At 29.2% G+C, this 26,607-nt stretch overlaps 4 protein-coding genes across 4 annotated transcripts; 3 read left to right on the top strand and 1 right to left on the bottom strand.

Moving 5' to 3' along the window:
* Positions 1 to 4,607: 4,607 nt before the first annotated feature.
* Positions 4,608 to 9,024, top strand: LOC101489509 (argininosuccinate synthase, chloroplastic). The gene is made up of 10 exons (XM_004515767.4): positions 4,608 to 4,777; positions 4,911 to 4,963; positions 5,092 to 5,131; positions 5,594 to 5,735; positions 6,106 to 6,154; positions 6,320 to 6,502; positions 6,626 to 6,700; positions 6,779 to 6,964; positions 7,642 to 7,730; positions 8,241 to 9,024. The coding sequence occupies exons 1-10, from the start codon at positions 4,711 to 4,713 to the stop codon at positions 8,791 to 8,793; spliced, it is 1,437 nt and encodes a 478-aa protein (XP_004515824.1). The 5' UTR covers positions 4,608 to 4,710; the 3' UTR covers positions 8,794 to 9,024.
* A 648-nt stretch (positions 9,025 to 9,672) lies between these two features.
* On the bottom strand, positions 9,673 to 12,203 carry LOC101488512 (FBD-associated F-box protein At3g52670-like). Its single transcript, XM_004515764.4, has 4 exons — positions 12,081 to 12,203; positions 10,692 to 11,604; positions 10,389 to 10,529; positions 9,673 to 10,001 (listed from the first exon to the last, which is right to left on the bottom strand). Exons 1-4 carry the CDS (start codon positions 12,104 to 12,106, stop codon positions 9,717 to 9,719), a joined length of 1,365 nt encoding a protein of 454 aa, XP_004515821.1. The 5' UTR covers positions 12,107 to 12,203; the 3' UTR covers positions 9,673 to 9,716.
* Positions 12,204 to 15,093: 2,890 nt separating this feature from the next.
* LOC101488854 (uncharacterized) lies at positions 15,094 to 15,963 on the top strand. The gene has a single exon (XM_004515765.4). It carries the CDS (start codon positions 15,354 to 15,356, stop codon positions 15,774 to 15,776), a length of 423 nt encoding a protein of 140 aa, XP_004515822.1. The 5' UTR covers positions 15,094 to 15,353; the 3' UTR covers positions 15,777 to 15,963.
* A 4,496-nt stretch (positions 15,964 to 20,459) lies between these two features.
* On the top strand, positions 20,460 to 25,819 carry LOC101489181 (uridine/cytidine kinase UKL1, chloroplastic-like). Its single transcript, XM_004515766.4, has 14 exons — positions 20,460 to 20,613; positions 20,933 to 21,024; positions 21,164 to 21,233; positions 21,331 to 21,449; positions 22,219 to 22,315; positions 22,909 to 22,988; positions 23,596 to 23,790; positions 23,901 to 23,984; positions 24,064 to 24,124; positions 24,309 to 24,369; positions 24,775 to 24,865; positions 24,964 to 25,036; positions 25,181 to 25,263; positions 25,344 to 25,819. The coding sequence occupies exons 1-14, from the start codon at positions 20,529 to 20,531 to the stop codon at positions 25,491 to 25,493; spliced, it is 1,341 nt and encodes a 446-aa protein (XP_004515823.1). The 5' UTR covers positions 20,460 to 20,528; the 3' UTR covers positions 25,494 to 25,819.
* Positions 25,820 to 26,607: the final 788 nt, after the last annotated feature.

A 26,607-nucleotide genomic window follows, 5' to 3' on the forward strand; every position in this document is an offset into this window, starting at 1 on the left:
CCTTAACTTCCTACAAAGTAAGAGTTTCTCTTCCAAACATCATTGTGTCTAGAAGATTTTCAAAGAAGGGTGAAAATGAACATAGTAACATGATTGCTTGATCTTCTTCACTTATTTCAACATCAATGCTTTTCAAATGAAGAACAATCTTTGTGAATAACGAAACATGTTCTTAAATGGACATACCTTCCTCCATCTTCATTGGATGCAAACTATTCTTCAAAAAAAAATTGTTCATTAAAGACTTAGACATGTAGAGACTCTAAAGTTTGAACTAAACACCAACAATAGTGTCTTGAGTTGCAACTTCTCTGAGAACGAACATCACCTAGGGAAATAATGTTGGTGTTGTGTGCCTTGCTCTCCATATTTTTCTTCTCATTTTCAGACAATGTTGTCGACATTATCGAAATGTCCAACAATGCATCTTGCAATCCTTGATGAACCAACAAGGCTTTCATCTCGATTTTCCGTAGCCCAAAATCGTTATCACCAGTGAACTTCTCAATATCGAATTTTGCTCTAACCATTGTTTAGGAAAGAAATAACCTTATTCTTGAACCAGACTCTTGATACCAATAAACCAATTTGTTATGAATTCAACCCATAAACTTTGAATGATAAGTGCATAATTGAAATATAAATGATTAAAGATGAAAAGGACACAAAAATTATTGAGGTTTAGAGCAATAATCTCCTACATCCTCACTAACAATTGTTTTGTATTTCTTTATCGGTAACCAAGTAGAGTACAATATTTCTCCTAACTCTAAATTTTTTTATTCTATGCTCACTTGAATTCTCCCCAATTGATCAAGAAATCACTTATTGTCATTAGCATTACTTCCAACAAGCTACAAGCCATGGCTTATATAGATATCCCTTCTCTCCAATTAGATACCAACTTAACTAACTAACATCACATAAACTGAGGCAAACAAAATAAAAATTATTACATTAGTTTCATATAAAGTTATAGACTTCCACTAATTAATAAGCATAAGCACAATTATGATCCATTAGACTTCACACTATTGATATTGTTAAGTTGCAAATTGGATATATATATCCTCTATCTTTGAACCTTATATATGTGGACTTTGTTTTAATCTCTCTTTTAATCAAGACTTATCTTTCATCAAAATAAATTTTATTACTTTATTATAATTATTGATTGTTTCTCAAAATATACTAAAGTCATCAAAATTACAAAGATAAAGAAAAGTAGATAATACAAATCTGTCTCAAATGAGACCTGTGTTTACCATTGTTGTTTTTTATTATTATTATTATTATTATTATTATTATTATTATTATTATTATTATTATTATTATTATTATTATTATTATTATTATTATTATTATTATTATTATTATTATTATTGATAGGAAATATAAAAATGACGCAATTCAAATACTCACAAAATATTCGTCAACACGGGAAGCTAGATTTATGAAATTATCTAGATATTTTTTAGATATAAAATTTATAGCTCCGATTTAGATTTTTAATAAACTTAAAAAGTTCAATGTTGCATCTCTACTTTTAAGCATTCATCTCAGCATGATGTACTTTAGCTTGGACATGTTTAGTCATTAATATTTGCAATTTTGAGCTTCTTCCCACATGTTTAGTCATTATTTTTATTTTTATCTTTTTATCTTTTATAAATATTAAATGTTAGTATTTTTTACCCAATCTTTACAAACATCAATGTGATTATTGTCATGCAATACTGAAGTCTAATTTTTTGACCACTTATAAAATCAATGTACAATCTTAACAAAGAGGAAATGAAGATACAAATAAATATGAAAAATATAATTTATTTTAAAGAAATATATTTTTAAAATATGAAAGAAGATTTTTTTTAAGTGTATGAACAAATATTGACAATTATTTGAAGGGATGTCAATGACCATATGGTGCTAACTTGTTATAACTTTTGTTGCATTAAAGGTTATTGAGAAAAAAGATAAAGGTGAAAAAAAAATCCAAAATGAATATTAAAAAAAATGACAAAAAAAAATAATTAAACGTTCAAATTTAAAATATAGTTAAGAAAAACAAAAGAGAGAAAGTCAAAGCCATTAATTCTTACTTTAATTTAAGAATTTTGAACAATGAAACCTATTCAATGGAAAAATTGAATTTGAACCTATAAATTTATGAAACATAAATAGGATCGTACCTATGAAGATATGGTTACATGTCACTGATGTCAGCCGGCTATGGATACAAATATCAGACAGGGATACAATATTTTTAAATTCTTTTTAAGGTAAGAGTACATTAACAATTTTTTTTTTTACTGAGTCTTATCAAATTTATAGGAAGTTTGCATAATTTGGTGAAAATATAAAAACTAAATTTTAATCAGTTTAATAAAATATGTTAAAAAATATATTGTTAACACTCTTTATGAATATATATATATATATATATATATATATATATATTATAATTTAACTAAAAGAGTTAACTTGTTGAACCCACTCTATAAAATCAAAACAAAATCAAAAGGTAAAAAAATTGTGTTATGATATACCAACTAATACACTCAAATTTTAAATAATGTTATATTAATATATAAGAAAATTATAAATTTTACACACAATAAAATGATAAAGAAAAAAAGTATTCATGAGTGTGATGCAAGTATCGGCGATATTTTAGAAGTATATATACTTAAAAATAAACGAGATTGTAAATATAAAAATATAAGTAAAAATAGGTTAAGTCGGATTAGACTTACATTAAAAATATTAGATCTGACTTTAACCTATTACATTTAAAAGATCTCTTGTCAAGGATTGTTCCGACTTTCTTAAAATTTTGACAAGAACTAAAAACATATTTTAAAGTTTAATTCATTATTATTTTATGAAAGTCTACATTATTCATCATTATATTTTTGTAAATAAACAAACAAGTTAACATGTTAATTAATTAAATTCTATTTTATTATCTTATCTGATATTTTAGAGATTATAACTTTATATATTTTATAATATACACTTAAGTATCTCAAACATTGATATAGATCATAATATTTAAATTACAAAAAAATATTAACAAACTTATGATTTAACTATAAAAACTTAATAATATAATATTAGTAGTAATAAATAATTTATTTGTATTTATTTCAAAAAGAATTTTACTTATATTTTATTAAATAATTTGATTTAATAAACATAAAAAGTTTTTGATGACTTTATTTATTTCGAATGTTTTTAACTAAATAAACTCTTAAAAATAATTTAGCCCACCTTATATAAAATAAAAAAAATTGTTAATAAACTATAGGCCAACTTGGTCTATTTTATTTTCACCTCCATGCCCTAATAAGGTAATTGTTATTATTTTTTAAAAGGTAATAATAAGACAATAATGTATATTTCAAAAAAAAAAAAAAGAAAGAAAAGAAACTACAATGTATTATAAAATAAAAGAGGCAACAATGGAGATCGAAGTCTTATTTGAATTATTTTTTTATTAATAGAAATGATGTTTTTCGATTCAAATCATAAAATATATATGGATGCAATATAAATTTATTAAAAAATAAAAAGAATAAATCTTATAATGAATTCACGGTATCTTAGTTAATATTGTAATATTACAACATACTTATAAATATAATAAAATTTATGTGTTTGAAATACTTGTATCTCTAGACTTATAACGTCGACGATACTAAAATCAATTAAAATTTGTAATAAATTAAACTTACTTTGTTCATTTGAATTAACACGAATACAGTATGTCGAGACAAAAACTAAAAAATACCACACTAAGACAAAAAATATCACTTTTGTCAAGAAAAATCACCAAAAAAGTACCCAAAAAATGAGTAGAAATTATCTATTTAAATAAAAAAGAAAAAATAATTTTAATGAATAATTATAAACAAAAAAAAAAAATCTTAAACCACACGTCTATTAAAAAGAACTGGGAGATGAGAAAGTATAATATTTATTTAGAGAGGATTTGGAAAGTTATGAACTTATAATAATTTTACATAAAATCAAAATATAAAATCATTAATAAAAATAAATGACAATTCAAATTTATAATTAATTTAAATAACGTTTTTATCATGACGACATGTCACATGTAATTTTATATGTTTTGTTTCACAAATGTTTAGTAAAAATATTATATTGGACATGTAAATTGTAGAGATGGATAAAAGTACTTAGTTTTATAATCACAATTATGAATCATATGTTAAAGCTACTTAAATGATATGACATGACAAAATAATCTATTTTTATTAATTGTTAATTTTAGAAAGTTTCATATTGCAATATATGTTCATTTCACTTTTTAAAAGTGTGTATTTTTTTTTAAAGAGAGCCATAAAGAAAAAATCTAAAAAATTATTGTCGCTATTTTTTTTACAAATATTTAAATATTAAATATTAAATATACACAATTTTGTAATAAAAAAGTAAACATGAAAAATAATAATAACGAAAATAATACACAAAAAGTAAAATTAAGAATAATTTTACATACATAAATGAATTACCTAATTTTCTTATAAAAACAAAATTGAAAATGAACATTCCGTTAAAAAAAAAAAACAAAAAACAAAGTTGAAACTTTTGAAACCCTTAAAAACAGACGCAGCTCAAGCACACGCAGACACGCACTAACAGAGCAGCACTAAGGTGAGAAGTTGTTCTTTGTTCATTTCACCAATGGCTCAGTTGAAAGCATTTCCTTCACATCCATGCGTTTCTACTCCTCCTTCCCTACATGCAACAGGTTCTCCTTGCAAAAATCCTATGTTATTTATTTGAATGATGATAACAATTTCAAAACCCCATTTCTCTGATGCTGATAACATTTTATCATGACCCTTTATTCTCTTTTTTGGTTCCTTGATTTTTATTTGCAGATAACATTTTGTTTAATCGGTCCTGGAAGGCAAACCCATGTTCTTTCAAAGAGGTGATCGTTATTCAAACTTTAATTAATTCTTAAAGTTTACAAACATACGTTGTTGCTTCATATTTTGAGACCCTTTTTTGTTTACATATTTGTTTTGGTCTTATTTTGGACTTTTCTGTTATTTGTAGTTGAGGCCAAGAGGTAATGTTGGTGCCGGTAGACTTCAAGGTGAGATTTATTTGTCTTAAGATTCATTGTAATATGTGGTTGGCATTGCCTTTATTTTCTTGATTTATAAACACAATATGAATAATGGTGGATCTTTAAATTAAGAAGAATCACTCATTTGCATTTAGTATTTCTTATTGTTCTAATGTGTATCTATTGTTGAGTCTTTTAATTAAGATTCAAGACTTTGTTAATTATTAACGTGCTATGTCTCTAATTGTATTCTTTATCTGTTAGAATTGACTCATCTGTTTTCACTGTGAATTTGAATGTGAAAATGAGCATTTCCTATAAGAATTTTGTCATAACAACAATAAACAAATAAATTTATGGATGGTTTGTGTTGAAAGTGGATAAATTCAGTGGAGGCACGTGTGTTCGGTGTTGATTATATTGATTTGATGCTGTTTTGATATTTCAGTTTAATGTTTATAATGCTATTGGAATTCTTGTGACATGCAGTTGTTAAAGCCGTAGTGCGCAGTGATACAGATGTAGAAGTTTCTGAAGCCAAGAAGGGTAGTGGGCTACGCGGAAAATTGAATAAGGTCGTACTGGCTTATAGTGGCGGCTTAGACACGTCAGTCATTGTGCCTTGGCTGAGGTATAGACGTTGCCTTGATATTTTTCTCGTTTTTCTACTAGATTTCTATCATTGGTTCAGGATCCACTCCCTTGTGTAATCTGAATGACAAGTTTTTTGAATGGAATGTGTAAATAAAGACCAGGAACCATTTTGAGATTGTAATTATAGATGATCCAACGAGTTTTAAACTCAAAGTGTTGGTGTTTTGTATTAAATTAAAGTGTGGGAATTTATTTTTGGCGATTCTTTCTTTTTATGTAATTCAGGATTTGACTGGGGATATTGAACAGTAGATACTCCGTGACTGCGACATTACCTATTGTTGAATAGTTTTTTTGTTGTTGTTGTTGTTGTTATATTATCTTACTTAATAATTTTGGTGTTGCAGAGAGAATTATGGCTGTGAGGTTGTTTGCTTCACTGCTGATGTTGGCCAAGTATGTTGTGACTTTTAGATTTAATTTTTGTAGTCAAGATTATTGTTCTCTAAATTGGTTATTGGAAGAGACGGTTTAAGATTGTAAACATCTGGCTTGGAGATTTTTTTTTACTCAGTTTATCGCTGATGTTTTACATGTGTGGCAACAAAATTAATTTCATAGGGTATAAAAGAATTGGATGGTCTAGAAGCCAAAGCCAAAGCCAGTGGAGCCTCTCAATTAGTTGTAAAGGACTTGAGGGAGGAATTTGTTAAAGATTACGTATTTCCTTGCCTGCGTGCTGGTGCCATTTATGAGAGGAAGTATTTGCTTGGGACCTCAATGGCCCGCCCTGTAATTGCAAAGGTACTTCTACTTGAAGTTTGGTATTTCATTTCACCTGTAATTGACAATGATAGCGGAGGATACTTATGTCACCACTCCTAAAATATAATGAAATTATATTAATTGATTCGTGATGACTGGTAGGCCATGGTGGATGTTGCCAAAGAAGTTGGAGCCGATGCTGTCTCCCACGGGTGTACAGGGAAAGGAAATGATCAGGCATGTCTTACTATTAGGTTTACGTCACTATGTTGTGCCAATCATATTATTCTGACTGGTTTATTTGTAAATATTTAGGTTCGATTTGAGCTCACTTTCTTTGCTCTGAACCCCAAGCTAAACATTGTGGCTCCGTGGAGGGAGTGGGATATTACAGGGAGAGAAGATGCCATTGAGTATGCTAAAAAGCATAATGTTCCTGTTCCAGTGACAAAGAAATCCATATACAGCAGGGATAGGAACCTATGGCACCTTAGCCATGAGGTATGCATTGTGGTTATCCCCCATCTAGCTGTAGTTATAGTGTTGAATGTTGGCTAAGTCTAATGATTTGTCTGTTTTCTCTTTGAATGTTTGTGTATGGTTTTTCTATGTACTTTTTTCATGACTGAACCCTCATTTTGGTCCTTCAAAGAATGGTTTATGAGAATACATATTTTTGTCCTTCAAAGAATGATTAATTGTAAGTATCACCATTTAAGTCCTTTTTGGTATTCTCTGTTGGAAGGCTGTCTAGAGCGCATATGGCTATTTACCTACTCACCACATTAATGTTACTTAGGTGGCCTTCATTCATAACCTAACAGATGGACCAAAATGAAATGGACTCACTAAATTGTAGACTACAAAATTTGAGAGCTTAAGTGATGACACTTGAATCTTTGAAGAACAAAAATTGTGGTTCACTGTAATTTGATTCTAAAGGTGTGAACTGTATTTTCAGAAGTATTTCAAGTAATCCTTTCATTTGTTAGCGGTCTCTAGAGAGCATATGAATCCTCAAAGGAAATGCACTATATCATTTCTTTGCCACATTGCCTGAAATTGCTTGTCTTTAGTTGATCTAGGATGGATTATGCTTTATGAAGTGTAGCTCCAAAACTATACTTTGGGAGTGACATGTTATTGTTTTCTGATTTATGCATTCTGTGACACTAAAGGGCGATATTTTGGAAGACCCGGCTAATGAGCCCAAAAAGGATATGTTCATGATCTCTGTCGACCCAGAGGATGCTCCAGATCAAGCAGAGTAAGCTTCCTTCTCGCGGTTTCACTAATTTACTCTATGTACAACCTCAAGTTTCTGTTAATGTATTTTGACACAAATTTGTTAACAATATGAATGGTTAATGCAGTTTAAATATGTGATTAATTATGTTCCATAGATGGTTAATGAATACAACAAGGTGTCACTAATTAACTATTCACTGAATGTGATTAACCATGAATTTGAATGTTATTAACAACAATTTTCAGGTGTTGAATATACATGATATCCATTAACCACAATTTGTGTTCAATTATGCACATGAAAATTGTGTTTAGTTGACGGTTAATGAATTGCAACACTTTGTTATATTTATTATTCCATCAAATAAACATAATTAATCATGTATTTGAACTCTGTTAATCGTCTAAATTGTTGATTTTTGTAGTCACAATTTGTGTGAAAATACAAACTCTTTTAAAAAGGTTGCAGTTGCAATTGTATTTGGAAGTTGTACCATACATTTTTCAAAGCATGCGTAATGTCTTGCAGATATTTGGAAATTGGTGTAGAGGCAGGGCTTCCTGTTTCACTCAACGGGAAGAGGCTTTCACCAGCAACTTTACTCGCTGAGCTCAACGAGATAGGTGGAAAGCATGGAATTGGCCGCATCGACATGGTTGAGAATCGGCTTGTAGGCATGAAGAGCCGTGGAGTCTACGAAACTCCTGGTGGAACTATCCTTTTCGCCGCAGCCCGGGAGTTGGAGTTTCTGACACTTGACCGTGAAACAATACAGGTCAAAGATTCACTAGCCCTTAAATATGCAGAGTTAGTGTACGCTGGAAGATGGTTCGACCCACTTCGTCAGTCCATGGACGCCTTTATGGAGAAGATTACGGCAACCACAACAGGTTCCGTGACTTTGAAGTTGTACAAAGGTTCTGTTACTGTAACAGGCAGGAAGAGTCCCTTTAGCCTGTATAGGCAAGATATTTCGTCATTTGAGGGTAGTGATATATATGATCAAGCTGATGCTGCTGGTTTTATTCGGCTTTACGGTCTTCCGATGAGGGTCCGGGCAATGCTCGAGCAGGGCCTTTAAAGTGTTGATTTCATAAAAGGTCTGCTTTGCTGCACTAGACAACATTAATGTCTTTATTTCTGTTATTTTAATTTGTGTTGTTTAGAAAGTGGATTTTAGCTAGAGAGTAGTTTGAATTGTTAGTGGTTCACCTTAATTTTAATAAATGATGACAAATGTTATCTGAGAACCTGGAATGTTACACCGGTTAAGGAATTTATCATTTAATTAAATGCTGTATTTTTCAATAAATAATTTATATTTTATTTTATCTTTGAAGAAATGTAGGCATCTCTAGTTGTAGGAATTCTGTTATTCAACTATGAGAATGCCTTATAAGTAAAGCTGTTAAAAAAGTCCTCAACTATTAGGCCCCTTAGTTTTTTTTTTCCTAATAAATCCTTAATATTAGCTCCCTTATAAAAATAATTTTTTTTAAATTTTGGCCCATTATTTCATGGGGTTTAAGAGAGGGGGTTTATAAGCCTCCAATATTTTGATAATATTGAGATTTTTTCTTGAAAATTTTTTGAAATTTATTTTTTTTGTGAGAAAAATAAATAAAAAATTCTCGAAAAAAAAGTTGAAATTTTTTTATTCGTGAAAAAATAAAAAAAAATAAAAAAAATTAAGGGGCTTGTCAAATTGACATCTCTACTTATAAGTTTTCAACTATGAGTTTAGTTTCGTAGCTTATAAGTTTTCAACTATGAGCTTAGTTTCGTAGCTTATAAGTTTTCACCGTGAGAATGCCTTGAATCACAATAATTGATTTGCAAACTTGGTTCTAAACATTCGCATCAGTTTCATGCAGTATCAAACTATACTGCATACCTGCACTAAAAGTTTCAGGTATCAATCACATAAAAGAGCTGAAACTACATGCTAATGTAATAATGTTATGTTCTCAATAATAAAATTTATGATGGATTTGAAATATGTCATCAAAGGCAAACAAATTCAATACAAGGTGGTATTTTTTCCTTCAATCCCAAAGCATGCTTTCTTGATTCCTCATGATTCCAAGTTTTCCTCCGTTTCGGTTTAGTTGGTAACCTTGTATCAATAGTTATCTTCTTGAGTTCAACTGCATTCTCAAGAATGTGCGTAACTAATTCAACTTCACATGCTGCTCCATAAAACCCAACCAATTCCAACTCCTTCAGACTGTACGGACATTCTGCTGTAAATTTTTGTTCTGGTCTAAAACTTGGTGTGGTATTTAGTTTCTGCAACATGTAAAAAAAGATAGATTCAGAATGTTTACGTACAATTTACTACAAGAAAAACAAATATTTTTGAGTTAGGTAAAAAGCCTTCATAAAGTGTATTGTTATGAGGATCGTGTAGATGCCAAGTAATGGCGGGTGGGAAATGTTTTTCAACGACTTTCCTTTATGTGGTTGTCGGAATGTTCTGAGTGCCATTGCCCGCCAAACTTTAGAGTGGCAACAACCGATAGTCCGAGTATGAATGTACAAGTTTTCCAAATTCGAAAGATGCTTAATCTAACATAATCTAAGTGTGTGTTTTCTTTATTGTCTCCATAAAAAAAGGCCATATTCTTGAGTATTTTTGACAGAAATTAACAAAGCTAGAGTCACAAGGATGTTCACCTTAAGTGTGAAGCTCCAAAGTGAAGGTGTTGCCTTGAGTAACATAACACAAGCGCTTAGTGTGATGTCATGATCAAAACAAGCAACCAGCTCCAAATGTTTGACATTTTTCAATTTCGGAAAGTGAATTAACCAGTAAATCTGCGGAGATAATAATATTTAAAAACATACTGCTCTTCGACTCTAATTAGATAAACAAGTTAATTAAATGTTTATAGTATAAACACTTATCATATAACTATTTATATATAAATTATCTCTATAACAAAAGCAATGTAAAAAAGAAAAGGTATAAAAACGTACTATTTCAGGTGAGTTTTGTGTAATATCCAATTTAAGCACTTTTATTTGTGAAATAAAGCTTTCTCTAGCAAATTGCACAAAGTAACCCCCAAAAGATGCTTCCACAAGGCTTGGAACACTCTTGAATTCTCTCTTAATAAAAGACCCATAGTATTTGTAAGACACTAATTTCTCAGCAAAAATCTCAAGTTTTGTCAGCTCCAAACATCCTACCAACTCAAGACACTTCAAATTCAACGATGAATCTGAAATCTTCATAGTTTTTGGAACATTAGATCTAACCAAACTCAATGTTTCAAGTAATGGACAGTTACAAAGCAAATACTCAAGCATCTGTTCGGTCATCGTAATCGATTTCATGCGCAACACACACAAGGAATTAAATCTTTCCAGCTTAAACAATTCCAATGGAAGAACATAATCAATTGTACGACCAAAATATAGCTCAAGCTTTTGAACCTTTTTTTTAACTGCAATGTGAATCCATTTATCAATATCAAACACAGTTTTCATAGGAAACCAAAACTTTAATCCTTCTAGAGTTGGACTTTTAAGTGAACTGAACAATTCATTGATCCAACTTGTATATGTTTGTCTTTCAGCATCAAACATGGTTTCCATTGCCATATGTAAATGCATTGACATATGTAAATGCCTTCTTGTAATATTCTTAATGTCTTTTTTCATGTCTTTCATAATAGGTGAACCATCAAATTCTAATGTCCCTGAGAAATAGGTCCATAGCCTTTTCCATTTTCTTGAGAGGATGCTTGTTTTAGCAGCTTCATTTATTGGCAATTTAGATAAAATGATTATAGGGATTCCATCTGGCAATTGGTTTATGAGATCTTCTTCATTGTTAGGTTTTGATCTCTTTGGTTTACCATCCTTTCTAGTTCCATCTTCCATGTTCCTAAATTTTACCAAAATTTATTGATTATCAACAAAGGAGTTAGAACAATCAATAAATAAAATATTAAAAAAATGATTTAATGTGAATTAATCATAACTATCACATCATTTCAAATATTTGACTTTAATGACAATCATTTCTACCGTCATAAGAATAATTGTGATTTATCGATAATATAAATTTTTTTAAATTGATAATATATAAAATTAAATTCTTAAAAGAATGTTTAGTAAAGAAGAGACATTAAGGAGAGAAAATGGAGGAAATTAATATACAAATTTCGATGATGATAATTGAATGACACTTCTTTATTTTGTCAATATATCATAAAAATTACACATCCTATGTAAATAACACACAAATGGTGCAAATGTAAGGCCTTTGAATACTTGCTTTTAAAAATGGAAATAAACAAACGTACTTTTTACTCAACAAAAATGAAAAAAAAAGTGAAGAAGCAAGAAATGAGCAATTACCTCATTATGATTTGTGAATGAGACATATATTACGACTGTGTTTGATTTTCATGCGAATACGTATTAAGTAGAAACCCGTTTCAAGTCCTTGAAATTGTGATCCACATAAAAAAACCTGGTACTATGCCAAGATCCGGAGTATGCTCCGTTGGGGGATGGACCAATTCAAGTTACCTCTTTTTTTTTTAGGGTTCATTTAATATACTTGGTTTGCAAACCGATTTCATGATTATCCTTTTACTATAACTGTGAAAACTAAAATTAATACGGATTGTATAATAATTTATAATCTTAATTATTCTATACATTCTTCTAATAATAATTGATTAAAAATATACAAATGATAATAATTCCTAATACTCCATTCGAACAATAAAAAGATTTAAAATAAAATATAATCAAAATCAAACTAAAATAAATAAGTAAGATTATAGTAAAAAATACATCAATTACAAATTATTCATTATAATAAACAAAATTAAATAAAGAGTGACAGTATCTCTGTGCGGCTTTTTCTCCCCCCTTTCTTACGTCTGCTCCTCTCTATTTATATCATACACAACACATAGCTTTTTATGTCATATTTAATGATCTGATTTTCCTCCCGCGAGCAAGCTACATATGTTTCCCTTTTTATGCAACAAACCACATTTTGCTATATGTGTGCAACAAACCACATTAAATCTTCCGTATATAATATAGGTTTAAGAAAATTACTTTCATATTATAAAACAAAAATTACATTCATGGTGGAGATATCACTTAAATATTTATTACATCACTAAATTAAATCTCAAATTAAGAGACAAATTAAATATCAATAATTTTAAAATTAGCAAATCAAAATTGCAAAACAAAAAACTAGAGAAACAAAAATTGCAGATTTGGTGAAATGGAGAAGCCTAAAGTGTATTTTAGCCATTATTTAAAGGAAAATACTACTTTTTTAAACTTAAAATATTAGACTTTGTAATTTATTCGTGAAAAAATACTATATAACATTATTATTATTATTATTATTATTATTATTATTATTATTATTATTATTATTATTATTATTATTATTATTATTATTATTTTAATACAATTTATCTAGCGGGGTCCACAAAAAGTGACAAGAGAGTTGTGCTATTAGAGTCATTCTCTTAATAGCCGCCAATTTTTTATTCTCACAGGAAGGTATGCCAATTTTTTTCTTCTCATACGAAGGTAACTAATAGATGATGGTCCTTATTAGGTAAAATATCTCCCAATAGAGTTGCTCTTTGAACACTCACAACTTTGATAACCTTATTTGAGTGCTTAAATGGTTCACATGATTACACATTATTTATTTATAATTTATAATTTTAATATTTAATAAACACTTAATTTCTCAAATCTAGCACTTCAATTTTTTTTAAATGAATTCCACCAATAACTATTTATCATTACATTTTAATAACATTCATTTATTTTAATACAACTTATGACGTAGAATTTATAAAAAGTGAAGAGAGAAAGAGAAAGGTTATATAATAGACATTGGTCTTTAACAAAGAAAATTTGACAAAACACTTCCAATGCTCTTAGTTGTTTGTTCTAGAATAGTTGAAGGACAGATATAAACAATGACGTTGTTATTCTTTCAAGTAGTACCAAACTGAATAATTTTCACATAAATTTGTTTATTTAATTTTTAGTGATACTATAGTTTGAGTATAAGGTGGTTTTGTTGATGTTTTTGTTGCAAGATTCGTTTAATATATTAATAAATCAACTTTGATTCATTATATGTTTAATTAGTGATTTGATCATCAATGTTATATATTCCGTAGTATGAGTATTTTGATGATATTATTTTTATCACACGTGTAGGTGTTTAAATGTTTTATGCTATATTTTTTGCAACAATCAATAGTAACAATTAATATTTTATGGATGGTAAGGATAAAACTCGTATTTTATTGTTTTACGTTATTAACTAAGATGTTGTAAATTTGTTTACATATTCATCTTTTTTAACTGCATTAAATTTGTGTTATTTTTGTCATATTCTACCAATTTAAATAAAGAATTAATATTTTTTTAAGTTAAAAAATGACGCACATTTTCTATACAAGTATACTTTCTTTGATCTCAAATATAAAAGAAAATTGACCAATATAAATAGATGTATTTAATCTAAATTTTAGAATAAATACATCAATTTATTTGTTTTGACTAAAAATAATATTATTTTATTCAAATTAAGATAATACACGATCAAGAACAACACAAAGATAAATTCGCCAAAAACCAAAAATGATGAATTTGTCAACAAACTCGCAACATTTAAGTTAATAGCATAAAATGATAAAATACTTACAAATTTGATAAAACTAAATTGATTAAAATACATATATATATATATCTGAATCTGCAACATTAAGAACACCGAAATTATTCATTGAATATGTCTATACTAAATTAAGATTAATATATCAATATGAATAAAATAAACATTGTCACGAGACGGAAAAACCAAATTTCACACTTAACTTAACTGATGGTATAACATAAAGAGAAACCAAGAAAATAATAAATTAACAGCTAGGAATTTTGATCATTAATTTTTGTTTGACGTATCATTTTTTTAATATCATATTTTATGAGAACATAAATAATATATAAACAATTTAGATAAGGAAAGTGTTGGCACCGTGTGTCTGCGGTGGCACCGACGCGTTTGAAACTCATTGGGCGGCCGTGCCAGTTGAGATTCATTATTTCGCCAACTAGTATGCAAAAATAAAATATACTAAAATACATTAAATAAAATTTAACTTAGTCTAAAAAAATAATAATAAAAAAATCACGTGTCCATTTGACCGTTAATTGGTTATTCGAGTCCATTTGAAAAGTCCTGGCCCGCGTTATCCAATTTCTCTTTCTCCGTTCAAAACGCACTCTCTCTGTCTCACCAACTACCCACATTATAATACACACGCCGTGACGTTAATGCCATTTTTCTCTTCCTCGAACACTCGCAGCAACTTGCTTGCACCATCCCAATCATAAACCATCCATAATTTCAACACCGCTTCAAATTCCTTATATATATATATATATACTCCATAACACCACCCAATGTTTCCATCAACAAGAGAAAAACAATTCTCTGCATAATAATAATAATAATAATAATAATAATAATAACTCCTATATTCATCATAATATTACTTCGTTGTTATTGATTTTCACTTTGTATATAATTTCGAATTTTAGGGTTTTGGTTTGTGAAAAATTAATAAAATGAGGAGGGACATGGAATTCGAGCGTGTTCTTAGTTACTTCGATGAAGACGGTGACGGGAAGATTTCACCTTATGAGTTAAGAAGTAGAATGACAAAGATCGGAGGAGAATTTCTATTGAAAGAAGCGGAAATTGCTATTGAGTCATTGGATTCTGATGGTGATGGGTTATTGAGTTTGGAGGATTTGATAACCCTTATGGAATCAGGGGGCGAGGAAGAGAAATTGAAAGATTTGAAGGAGGCTTTTGAAATGTATGATACGGAAAGGTGTGGGTTCATAACACCTAAGAGTTTGAAGAGGATGTTGAAAAAATTGGGGGATTTTAAGTCTATTGAGGAATGTAAAGTTATGATTGGTCGATTTGATTTAGATGGGGATGGTGTGCTTAGTTTTGAAGAATTCAGAGTTATGATGGAGTGATTAATGTGATGCTTGCTATGTCTATGTGTTGTTCATTGTGTCTACTGTCTACTGCCTGGTTCGTTTCATTCATTCTTTTGTACATTATTATGCCTAATTAGTTTTCAGCTATGTAAATTTATATAAATCATTCATTTTGTAATTTGTTTTCTAGCACTCAATAATAATATCAGTCATGGAATACTAACTTTGTGTTATAAAATGGACTAAAAAGAACTATGAAGAACAGAGAAGATGAGATTTATTTATTTATTATTCTCTTAAGTATTGTAATCATTGCAATCTAATATGAGTTTTTTTTATAGGAGACAATATTTTAAGTAACAAATGTGTGAATAATCTCATTACCATCAGAAGTAAAAGTCGTTAACAATAAGTAAAATCATATATATGTGGGAGTTATATAGATCACGTTATAGAATGTGGAAAGATAAGAAAACATGGACATCTACATATTAATTGTTTACAAATTTTAATAAACTTTGGTCGATGATCTTTATTGATTAAAGCCCGTCGTATTTTTTTAATAACATAATTTATTAGAATCTCTTTTAATCTTATAAATTTCAAGTAGCTAGTTAGTCTCTTCTAAAATTAAAATATCAATTATGTCAGAAGAATATTTTTTCTTGAATTATAATGAGGAGAACTTTTTTGTTTTTTAGGTGCAAATGTTTCAAGCTATTAAAAATAACTCTTTGAGAACAATTTTTCTAAAATTATAATGATGGGAATCTTTTTCTTGGATATATTTTGAAAAAGTAATAATATAATTCATTAAAACAACAAGAAAAAAGTTGTCACCATTCTCGTTTAGGTCTAAACACGTCTCTCGTCTTCTTAAGTGGATGAGTCATTTAAGGTTATTTTACGATCTAAACTCACTAATTTAATTCGTTTTTTTTTTCCTATATTTTTTATTTATTTATATGAGTGATTTTACATAGAGTTTGTTTTGCTTTTCGGTTTTGTCCATGTTGTTTTGTTCGTTTTTTTGATGCAACGTTGTTTGATTTCTCGTATGACTGTGGTGCTCACTTGGTTCAAATTGACAAAGTTGCTTGAATCCATTACAAAATTAACCAATGACTTTGATGTCGTCGACACTCGACATCACATATATGAAAACATGAGTATTCTGAGCACTGCAATTTTGTCAAATTTGTAAATACTTTGTTATTTTGTGTTATGTTGTGAGTTTATTTGTATATTTATCATTTTTAATTATAGTCACTTTGAATTTATTCCCGACTGATGTACTTTATTAATTTAGATGAATGAATGAATTTATTTTGTCAAAAAAGTAAGAAAATATAAGATTTTTTTAAAAGAATGTATATAAATTTACATGAGAATTAACTTTTTCCCCCTCAACATGGAAATAATTACAGAGGAATAGTAGAAGTTAAGGAAAGTTCTACCCGAGTTTTAGAATAATCAATTAACATGTATTATGTTTTCTTAACCATGTATCAAACATAGATATATTTATATCTTATTCATGCTTCAAACATAATTGAGACACATTTGTAATATTAGATTGATCAACAAGAACATTTATTTTAATTGAACCATTAACAACTTAATTTTAATATGAGAGGTGATAAGATTAAATCTTGACCATATAAACATACATGAAAAGTTATGATTGAAAGTATCACATAGCCACTTAAAAATGTTACGTTATTTGTTTTAATCTTAACTATTTATGATTTGATCAATGATAGAAACTCTTATTTGATATGCTATATATATATATATATATATAGGGTCTTTTAAACTTCTAGTTCACGTTGTTTGATTATATGAGACAACGATAATTCATTCTAATAGATATATTTTTCCATGATAAAAATTGCAGCCAATAAATCTATATGTAAATAGGTCTTCTATGTTGGTTCAAAATAATTTATATTAGATGGGTATGCATATCCAACATATATTACAACCTTATTTGAAGCCCATCTTAATGTGTTATGGTAGAGCAATTGAAACATGAAGTGCACTAAAAAGCTTTTAGATGAGAAATATTCGGTTCTTGATAAATAAATAAAAATCAATTGTAAAGGTGAAAAATTGTAAAAAACTTGTCGACATGGTGTGAGAGGTAAAAACTTTAGTCATCTTTGACTGCACGAGGTTAATTCCAATTAACATTGATTCTTAACTAAAGTAGTTTATGAGATAAATAATTTGGTCTTAATAGATAAAGATTCTAGTGTATTTAACTTCAAACGACAAACTATGATTTTTATTTGTTTTTATCCAATATAATTTACATGGTATGTGGTTTGATCTTAATGATTAAAATTTTGGTTATGTTCTTCTTTAACTGACAAATTTTAATTCATCTTAGTTTATAAAAAATATAGTTTATACAATACATTTCTATTAAAAAATAGATTAAGTGTATTAAAGTAAAATAAACAATCAATACATGCTATTAAAATGAGTGAATTTTTTCTTATTATTAGGACTAAAGAAAACTCCAAACACTTTCATATTTACGTGATAATAGAGGGAGTATTTTTTATCCTCAATAATTATTTGGATATTTAATACATATCTTTCTTATAGATGCTAGTGTCAACAACATTTCATTTCAAAATAAACGAGCAAGAAGTATACAGATAAAATAAAAATACAACAAAATTATAAGTAAATTAATTAGTTCTGGCTTAAAACAAATCACACCAAACAGAAAGTTCAATAATATTAAAACATAGAAAATTCAAAACAGATATATTTGTTTTGAAAGAAGTTTTTTTCTTTACTATATCCTTTTTTTCAATCTCAAACCATATAAAACTAATATACCGTATTTTTTTTCAAATTGAAAAGAAAATTGCATCTCAAGGAAAGGCCCCTACCAAAATATAATTTACTTTCTTTGAGTTGTAGTAGATGGCCGTAAATTTCAGATGCAACCTCCAACTATAATTTTTTATATTTAATAATTAAAAACTAATAAAATATTAATTATTTATTAATAATAATTAGTTCATTAAAATAATTAACAAAATACAAAAAAATTACAAAAAATTGGTAGAATTGTCAATAACTTTCAGATAATATTTTAGATTATGACAAAATATCCATTTCAATATACATTTTCTTATCTCATTATCCCTAACATTTGTTTCAGTTATAATGCGATAATACGAGTACAATTAGATGAACTTTATGAAGTATTCAAATTTTAAAATTTTGATACGCCATATCGCATTTATATGAAGTCTAAACTTTTTTATTGGATACTGCTATGAACTAACTTTATTTTAGATGTTGTCGTTAAATGTTAAAATTAATTAAAAAAATAAATAAAAATAGGTGTACCACTAAAAGATAGATAAAAGTAAAAAAAATAGATTTGAATATCATTTAAGTTAATTTGAATTTGATATGACTGATATTTAATTTTGTCATTTAAGATTTTATATCAATTAAAAATAATAATTGATTCAATAGACTTATTATTTCCCTTAAAAATATGTATTTGTTATTGATGAAGTTAAATTTGAAATAATATTTTGGTATTTATAAAAAAATATTTTTTTTAGTAAATTTAAATATTCTAATTTATTCATCCATTTAAGGAATTCACTTCTCCTAATAGATATCTTTCTATACCCATCACATAATATTGAACAGCTGACCGAGTTGTTATCAACCAACAAGGTAAAACCCTCTTCATTTCTCTACCAAAATGGAAGGCTATATTTTGGAAAGATATTTAAATTTGGTGATATTTTTAATTTTTTAATGATAATAAAAGTTGGAAAATTCTATCCTTCTACCCATCGTTCATACGTCTGTCTTCACATTTTATATAAATTATTTATTTTAATTTTTAAAATTCAACTTGAGTTTTTAATTTTTAAAATTTTTTTTTTTAAAAATGTTTAAAAAAAAATGAATTTTGTGTATCGAAAAACTTAATACACAATGGAGTAAAATTTTCTAAAAGTTGCTTTATACATCTTTTCTTTTTTTTTAGTTGTTTTTTTTTTAATTGTGACGATTGACGAAGCTCTCTACAATAAACAATTGACTTTATAAAATAAAATTAATATTATTAATATTTTATAAACTTAATATTATATATCCAACGATAATCAATCATAAATAACTAAAATGTCAATAATTAATTTGTTTCCTTTACCAATTTCTCACACTAAAAATATCAAATTTAAAATAAAGAGGAACCCAAATTGCTATTTACTAATTATGTCATAATTTTATTTTTGGTAACCACTAACATTGTCATATAAGGTGTTAGTTATTTTTTTAAGATTTTTAATTATCATCTGTATAAATTATACTCATTTAAAACCAACAATTTACTTTAAAAATAAAATGATCAACCCTTAATTTATTCATGTGTCATATTAATATTAATCCTTAATTTGTTTATTTTATTAACTTCTAGAGTCAAATCTGCAATGTTGAACTTTTTTCGAGGATCTTAAATGTAATTGAGGGTTGCTTCTACTAAAAGATGAATATTAATATGGATTTATTTTAAAAATAGATAATATATATTTTTGTAGTTAAAAATGGAAATAAATTATTTTTCCAAGATTTTACTCGCTTTCACCTATATATATATATATATATATATATTAAAAAAAAAATGAGACAGAAAAAACAAAGACGAAAAAAAAGAAGAAAAAAAGGCGCAATAAGCATACGTATATAAGAGCTTTGGAAGAAGGCATAGTTCAGAGAGAACAAAAACAAAACACAACGGTAATGGAGTCTCTCTCCGGGGCGCATTTCTCCGGTTGGCATCCTTCATCCACGTCATCATCCTCTTCTCAAAATATCTTCGTAATCGGTATATATAATATAACCACTCTTTTTTTTTTTTCCTCTTCTTCTTTCATTAACAACAACTAACAACTATTTTTTCTCTTCCATCTGTTTGGTTCACTGGAAATTTGAACAAACAGTGGTCATCTTTCTTTGAAACCTAACACCATTTGAATCTCTTTTGCGTATCGTCGCTCATACACACACTTCCTTCATGTTGTTGATTTTCTTTGATCTGTATCTTGGATGATTTTGATCGTACACTTGGAAAATAAAGACATCAAAACATTTATTAGAATAATTTTCCTGCATTTGATTCGATTTGCGTTATTTCGGTGAATCAGGAGTCTCTGGAGGTACCGCATCGGGGAAAACCACAGTCTGTGACATGATTATTCAACAGCTGCAAGATCACAGAGTTGTTCTCGTCAATCAGGTAGGTCACTGCGATTTTCTACTTGTTATAACTTTCTGCTGGTAATGGATAATAGGAGATTCTTGAAACTAAAAGAAATCGATTCACATTAATTACTGATTTACTACTAATAACTTAAGTAATTTATCTGTTATTGTAGGATTCGTTCTATCGTGGTTTAACAAATGATGAATCGAAACACGTTCATGAGTATAATTTCGATCATCCTGGTATGGTAACAAGAAGCTTAACTAAATTTAATTAAGATTACTATGCATACATATTGGCAGTCATGTGATCTGGAATAAATGTTTTGGTTTTTCTTAGATGCATTTGACACAGAGCAACTTGTAGAAACACTCACCAAGCTTAAATCTGGACAGTCAGTTCAGGTTCCTATTTATGATTTTAATCTCCACCAGAGAGCTTCTGACAGATACAGACAGGTACATTTCTGATAAGTTCAAATTAGGTGGGGTGTTAGTATCAGTTGTTTTCCGATTTGCTGCCATGTTTCAATCATTTCATTTATACAAGTAAAGAGATAATCTGCTATTAAAGAGCCATCAGTTGATATTATCCTGATACCTTTTATTTATATTTATATACTTGTCCTTGTATCTATAAGTGTAAGTTTGGATTGATAGTGACTTTGGTAAATTCATGGTTATATTGATTTTGTTGAAGCTTCAAAGTGTAACTTTTATTAAAATGAAGGTGACATAAACAAGTTCTACCGTAAATAAAAAACGTGTGTATCGGTACTATGAACTTTTTAACCAATAATTTTCTTTAATTTGTCCATGTATGCATTACTATAGTATCTATTAAAATTGATTAAATTAAGAGTTTTGGTACATGGATGACATGTCATTCAACTATTGGCAATTTAATTTTAATAGTACCAACACATGTTAATTTTTCAATATACCATAGAAGTCCCTTTGTAATTAAGTCAAGCCACTAATTTAAACATGCACCAAGCATTTACACCTGATCTGTGTCAGAAGAGATGGCATAGACGTATAAGTTTCTAGTTCATTCCCGTGGTCTATTGATTCCCCCCCCTTCAAACTAAATGCTCTTTCTTCACCATGATGATTATTGAAACCGAGTATCCAGCTGCTTCCAGAGAATTATGATTGTTGGTGTAATATCCGTGTAAAATATAGGCAAGTGCTCAACATTACTAATACTACTACTCCCCGTTGGCAGGTAAATGCATCTGAAGTAATAATTTTGGAGGGTATATTGGTTTTTCATGAACAGCGTGTCCGCGACATGATGAATATGAAGATATTTGTCGATGCAGGTCTCTTGATCTTCCATTTTGTATATCATTTCAAGCTGTTGTCCCATTTTGATTACAGGCTAAATGGATTAAAAGGCACTGAATTTTGATTGTTATAGGGAAAAGGAGATGGTTTAAAAGCAAAGAATAAAATGGTACATGCCACATATTTGGTCTAGTATGTGTAGTTGTGCTATGCCTTGTTCTGTCTTGCATAAAAGGATGCACTGTTGCATTAATTCATAGTGAATTTATTAATCAACTTTTGTTTTGGAAAAATCTTGTCTCAGCTGAGCTCTGAGGCTGAGTTCTGAGAGGAATATGACAACAATTTAATTTAATTTTCCAAGTACAAACAAACAATTTAATTCAAGCCTTCATCCCTATTGTAAGAGTACCCAACATAAATAGAATGAGTGGCAATGGGGAATCATGTGACCTAATAAAGCGAGGAGTGTGCTCCATGTTCTGCTTGTCCATTGGTTCAATCGAAGTTTTTAAAATGATACTTGGCGACAATTTTCTATGATAATGATCTCTCTATAGAAATTGTCGGTGGTTTCATATTTTCTTATGCTTGTTGTCATACTGATATTGCATTGCATGTTATGTAGATCCTGATGTAAGACTTTCCCGCAGAATAAAGCGAGATACTGTTGAGAGGGGTAGAGATGTGCACTCTGTACTGGAACAGGCAAGACATATAATCTTTTTAATATTATAACTTCAGCAGACTGACATGTTAGAAATTCAGGAATTTGGAATTATAATTTATGAAATATAATATATTTATATTTGGAATTATTCTTATATTTATATCTTACAATTGATATATAATAAAAAAAAATTAGAAAGACAACAAATAAATAATGCTCGTAATGTCCATTCTAAAGAATAGTTGTGGTAGGGATAAATTAGTGCCAGAAACAACAATCCAATTTCATTAATTGTAAAGTGCTTTGAGCCAAAACTGCATTAATTGTTTCCTGTTTTTCATACCCAGATAAAAGCAAAATTTACAATAGTGGTAGAAATTATCAAATGGTTTTTCTTCTTTCTTAAAATGAAAGAGGCCAGAAAGCAATATGCTTATGCATTGCTTTTTTTTGGAGGGTGGCCCTAGTAACGACGAACTTGATAGATTGAATCTGATAACTAATTGGTTCTATGCTATCGTCTGCATGAAATACTTTGTTGCTAATGATCTAAATTTGGTTTAGCTTTGTACACTACAAATTCCTGATTGTTGACCTATGCATGAACTCTATGGCTGATAAGGAAATATCTTACTGAATTTTCAGTATGCTAAATTTGTTAAGCCTGCCTTCGATGATTTTATTCTTCCATCCAAAAAGTATGCTGATGTCATCATACCTCGTGGGGGAGATAATCATGTAGCAATTGATTTGATCGTTCAACATATCCGCACTAAGCTTGGCCAACATAACCTCTGTAAGATATATCCAAATTTGAATGTTATACAGTCTACTTTCCAGGTGATTTTCATCTTACATCATTTCCTCTTCCTAAACTCTTTGTCTGCTTTTTATTGCTCCAAGGAGATATTTCTCATAAGCTAACTTCTAAAGTTGGGGTTTTATTACAGATTAGAGGCATGCACACTCTTATTCGTGATAGGGAAATATCGAAGCATGACTTTATTTTTTATTCGGATCGGCTAATTCGTTTGGTAGGTAATGCTTTATACAAGATAACAGGATTTACAGCCTCCACTAACAAACTAATATTACTATCACTGGACTTAACAGGTAGTGGAACATGGTCTTGGTTACTTGCCATTTACAGAGAAACAAGTTATCACACCTACAGGTCTGTCTAAGGAAGAGGAAATATCATTCTATCGTTTAAATCTTCATTCTATCGTTTAAATCTGCCAGCAAGTGTTTCAGTTATCTATGTTTTAGCATAACATGGAAGACTTGCTATGCTAGAATGATGCTGCAAAGCTTAGAGATAGAGACTGCTAAATTCTATTTCCCCCCTCCCATTTCAGGATCAATTTATATTGGAGTTGATTTTTGTAAGAAATTGTGTGGAGTCTCTGTTATTCGAAGGTAACTTTTCTATTTCAAAAGGTTAACGGGAACTGTTATTCTTCACACTTTTTATTAACTCCATGCTCTATTGTCATACATTTTTAAGATATTGGATCTACAGAATGTTTTAATCTCATGGTTAAATTGGGAAAAAAACTTGTTAACATTTTCAAGATACCGGTACCCATTACGTAGGTTTTAATTTTAATTCCAACCTTGTTGCATATGGTAATGATTTTATTCTGTCTGAAACCAATTTCACATATGATACATGTATAATTTAATACGTAATAACCCTAATCTGATGTGTGGATTGTGGGTTTAAGCGATTTCTTGGAACTTTGATGCCATATTGTTTATAAATTCTACTTCATTGTTTTATATATATATAAAGCAATTTTATAACTTCCTATAATTTTACAGTGGTGAAAGCATGGAAAATGCTCTGCGTGCATGCTGTAAAGGAATAAAAATAGGAAAAATTCTCATCCACCGTGAAGGTGATGAAACTCAGGTAATGACTCTGTTCATTCTTTCTTAAATTTGTTTGTTTCAGTGTAAGATGACACAACTCTTCAAATGTAACTTATCACAATGTTTTCATTCTATAAGCTTATTTATGAGAAGCTCCCGAAAGATATTTCAGAGAGACATGTTCTTCTCATGGACCCAGTACTTGGTACAGGTCAGTTGTGTTCTTCATTTGTACAAACTTTTTATTCATCATGCGTCTGTACAAATTAATTCAGAGCGACACTACATTATAATTACAGCTATATAAGATTGGAAAATATTGACTTAATGCACCTTGTTGTATTGATTTATATAGGTAACTCTGCCAGCCAAGCAATCGAGCTTCTTATAAAGAAGGGAGTTCCAGAGTCCAGGATAATATTCCTCAACCTCGTCTCTGTAAGTTATTCAATTGAATACTAAGTAAAGACCCTACGGTTAATGAATACCAACATAATAAATTTCAAAACTGATTTCAGGCTCCTGAAGGAATAGATTGTGTATGTAAACGTTTTCCACAACTGAAAGTTGTCACTTCGGAAATTGAAGAAGGACTAAATGAGCAGATCCATGTCGTGCCTGGGTTAGGAGAATTTGGTGACCGCTATTTTGGTACAGATGACCTCTAAAGACAAAATCTCCAAAAAAATATGAAGAGGAAAAAAGCTCGGAAAAGATGTTCACTATTTTTTGACTGTGTATAATATTGATCTATCTGCCTAGAAGGCTACAATCAGGAACAACTACACCCTAAGTAAGGACAAGTTTTGTTTAAAATAATTAGTTATCCAATTGTATCTGGGTGAGACTCGGGCTTCAGATCACTGATTTTTTTTAGTTGGCTTGGCTTGGCCTCCATTTGTTTTCTTGTTTCCTTTACGGCTAAAAAAAGGTTATTAATTGGTACATGTATCTATCATTAAGTATCTAGTTCGATTGGAGCCAATTACTTTTAGTGAGTTTCTTCTTTCTGCCAAGTTCTCAAAAGTCTCATATATTTAATCGGATTGACAAATCATGGCGTGTATTTGAAAACAAAGGAGAAGAGAAGAAGCTGTTGTGCTTTTAACTTCAAACAAGTCCAACTCTCCACACTAAGTAAGAATATCCAGTTCAACACATTTTCCCCTGCTCCACGTTGGGTACACCATCACCCCGTGAGTATGACCCTCTACCCTGATCGTATTGCCACGAGACTTAATTATTTACCCTTACACTTGGCTCCCCAAGAATTCCCACCTCATTTTGCATTTACTGGCTGTGTTGTAAAACGTATATAGTAGTGAAATTATACAAATTACACTGCCATAATAAATACTTATAAGGATTGATAACAAATAACATTTAACACCCATATAAAATCGCATTGACCAAATTACATAAATTAAGAAAGAAGAGTTCGATTTATCCACATACGGTGAAAGTGGATACTTTTGGGGGAAAAAAGCCCAATTTCTGATCAGCTTCTGTTGTTAGTAATTTATGACATTGATATTAGATAATATTGTTATTATGCGTTAGTAGGAAGGGTACTTTTGACTTTCCTATTCTCTAATATATATATCTATTGTAACACTAGTAAACATAAGATTTGTTTATTTTGTTTATGAAATCCTAACTAATGGTTCATTCTTTTCTTTCTCCTCTATATTTATGTTAGATTATTATTGCTAACATGATATCAAAGAGCTTTGGTTGTTTTTGGGATCTACACTTTAAAGTGATCCACAACTTCGTGATGAT

The sequence above is a fragment of the Cicer arietinum genome, chromosome 7 (genome assembly GCF_000331145.2).
Source record: "Cicer arietinum cultivar CDC Frontier isolate Library 1 chromosome 7, Cicar.CDCFrontier_v2.0, whole genome shotgun sequence".
In the NCBI taxonomy this organism is placed as follows: Eukaryota; Viridiplantae; Streptophyta; class Magnoliopsida; order Fabales; family Fabaceae; genus Cicer; species Cicer arietinum.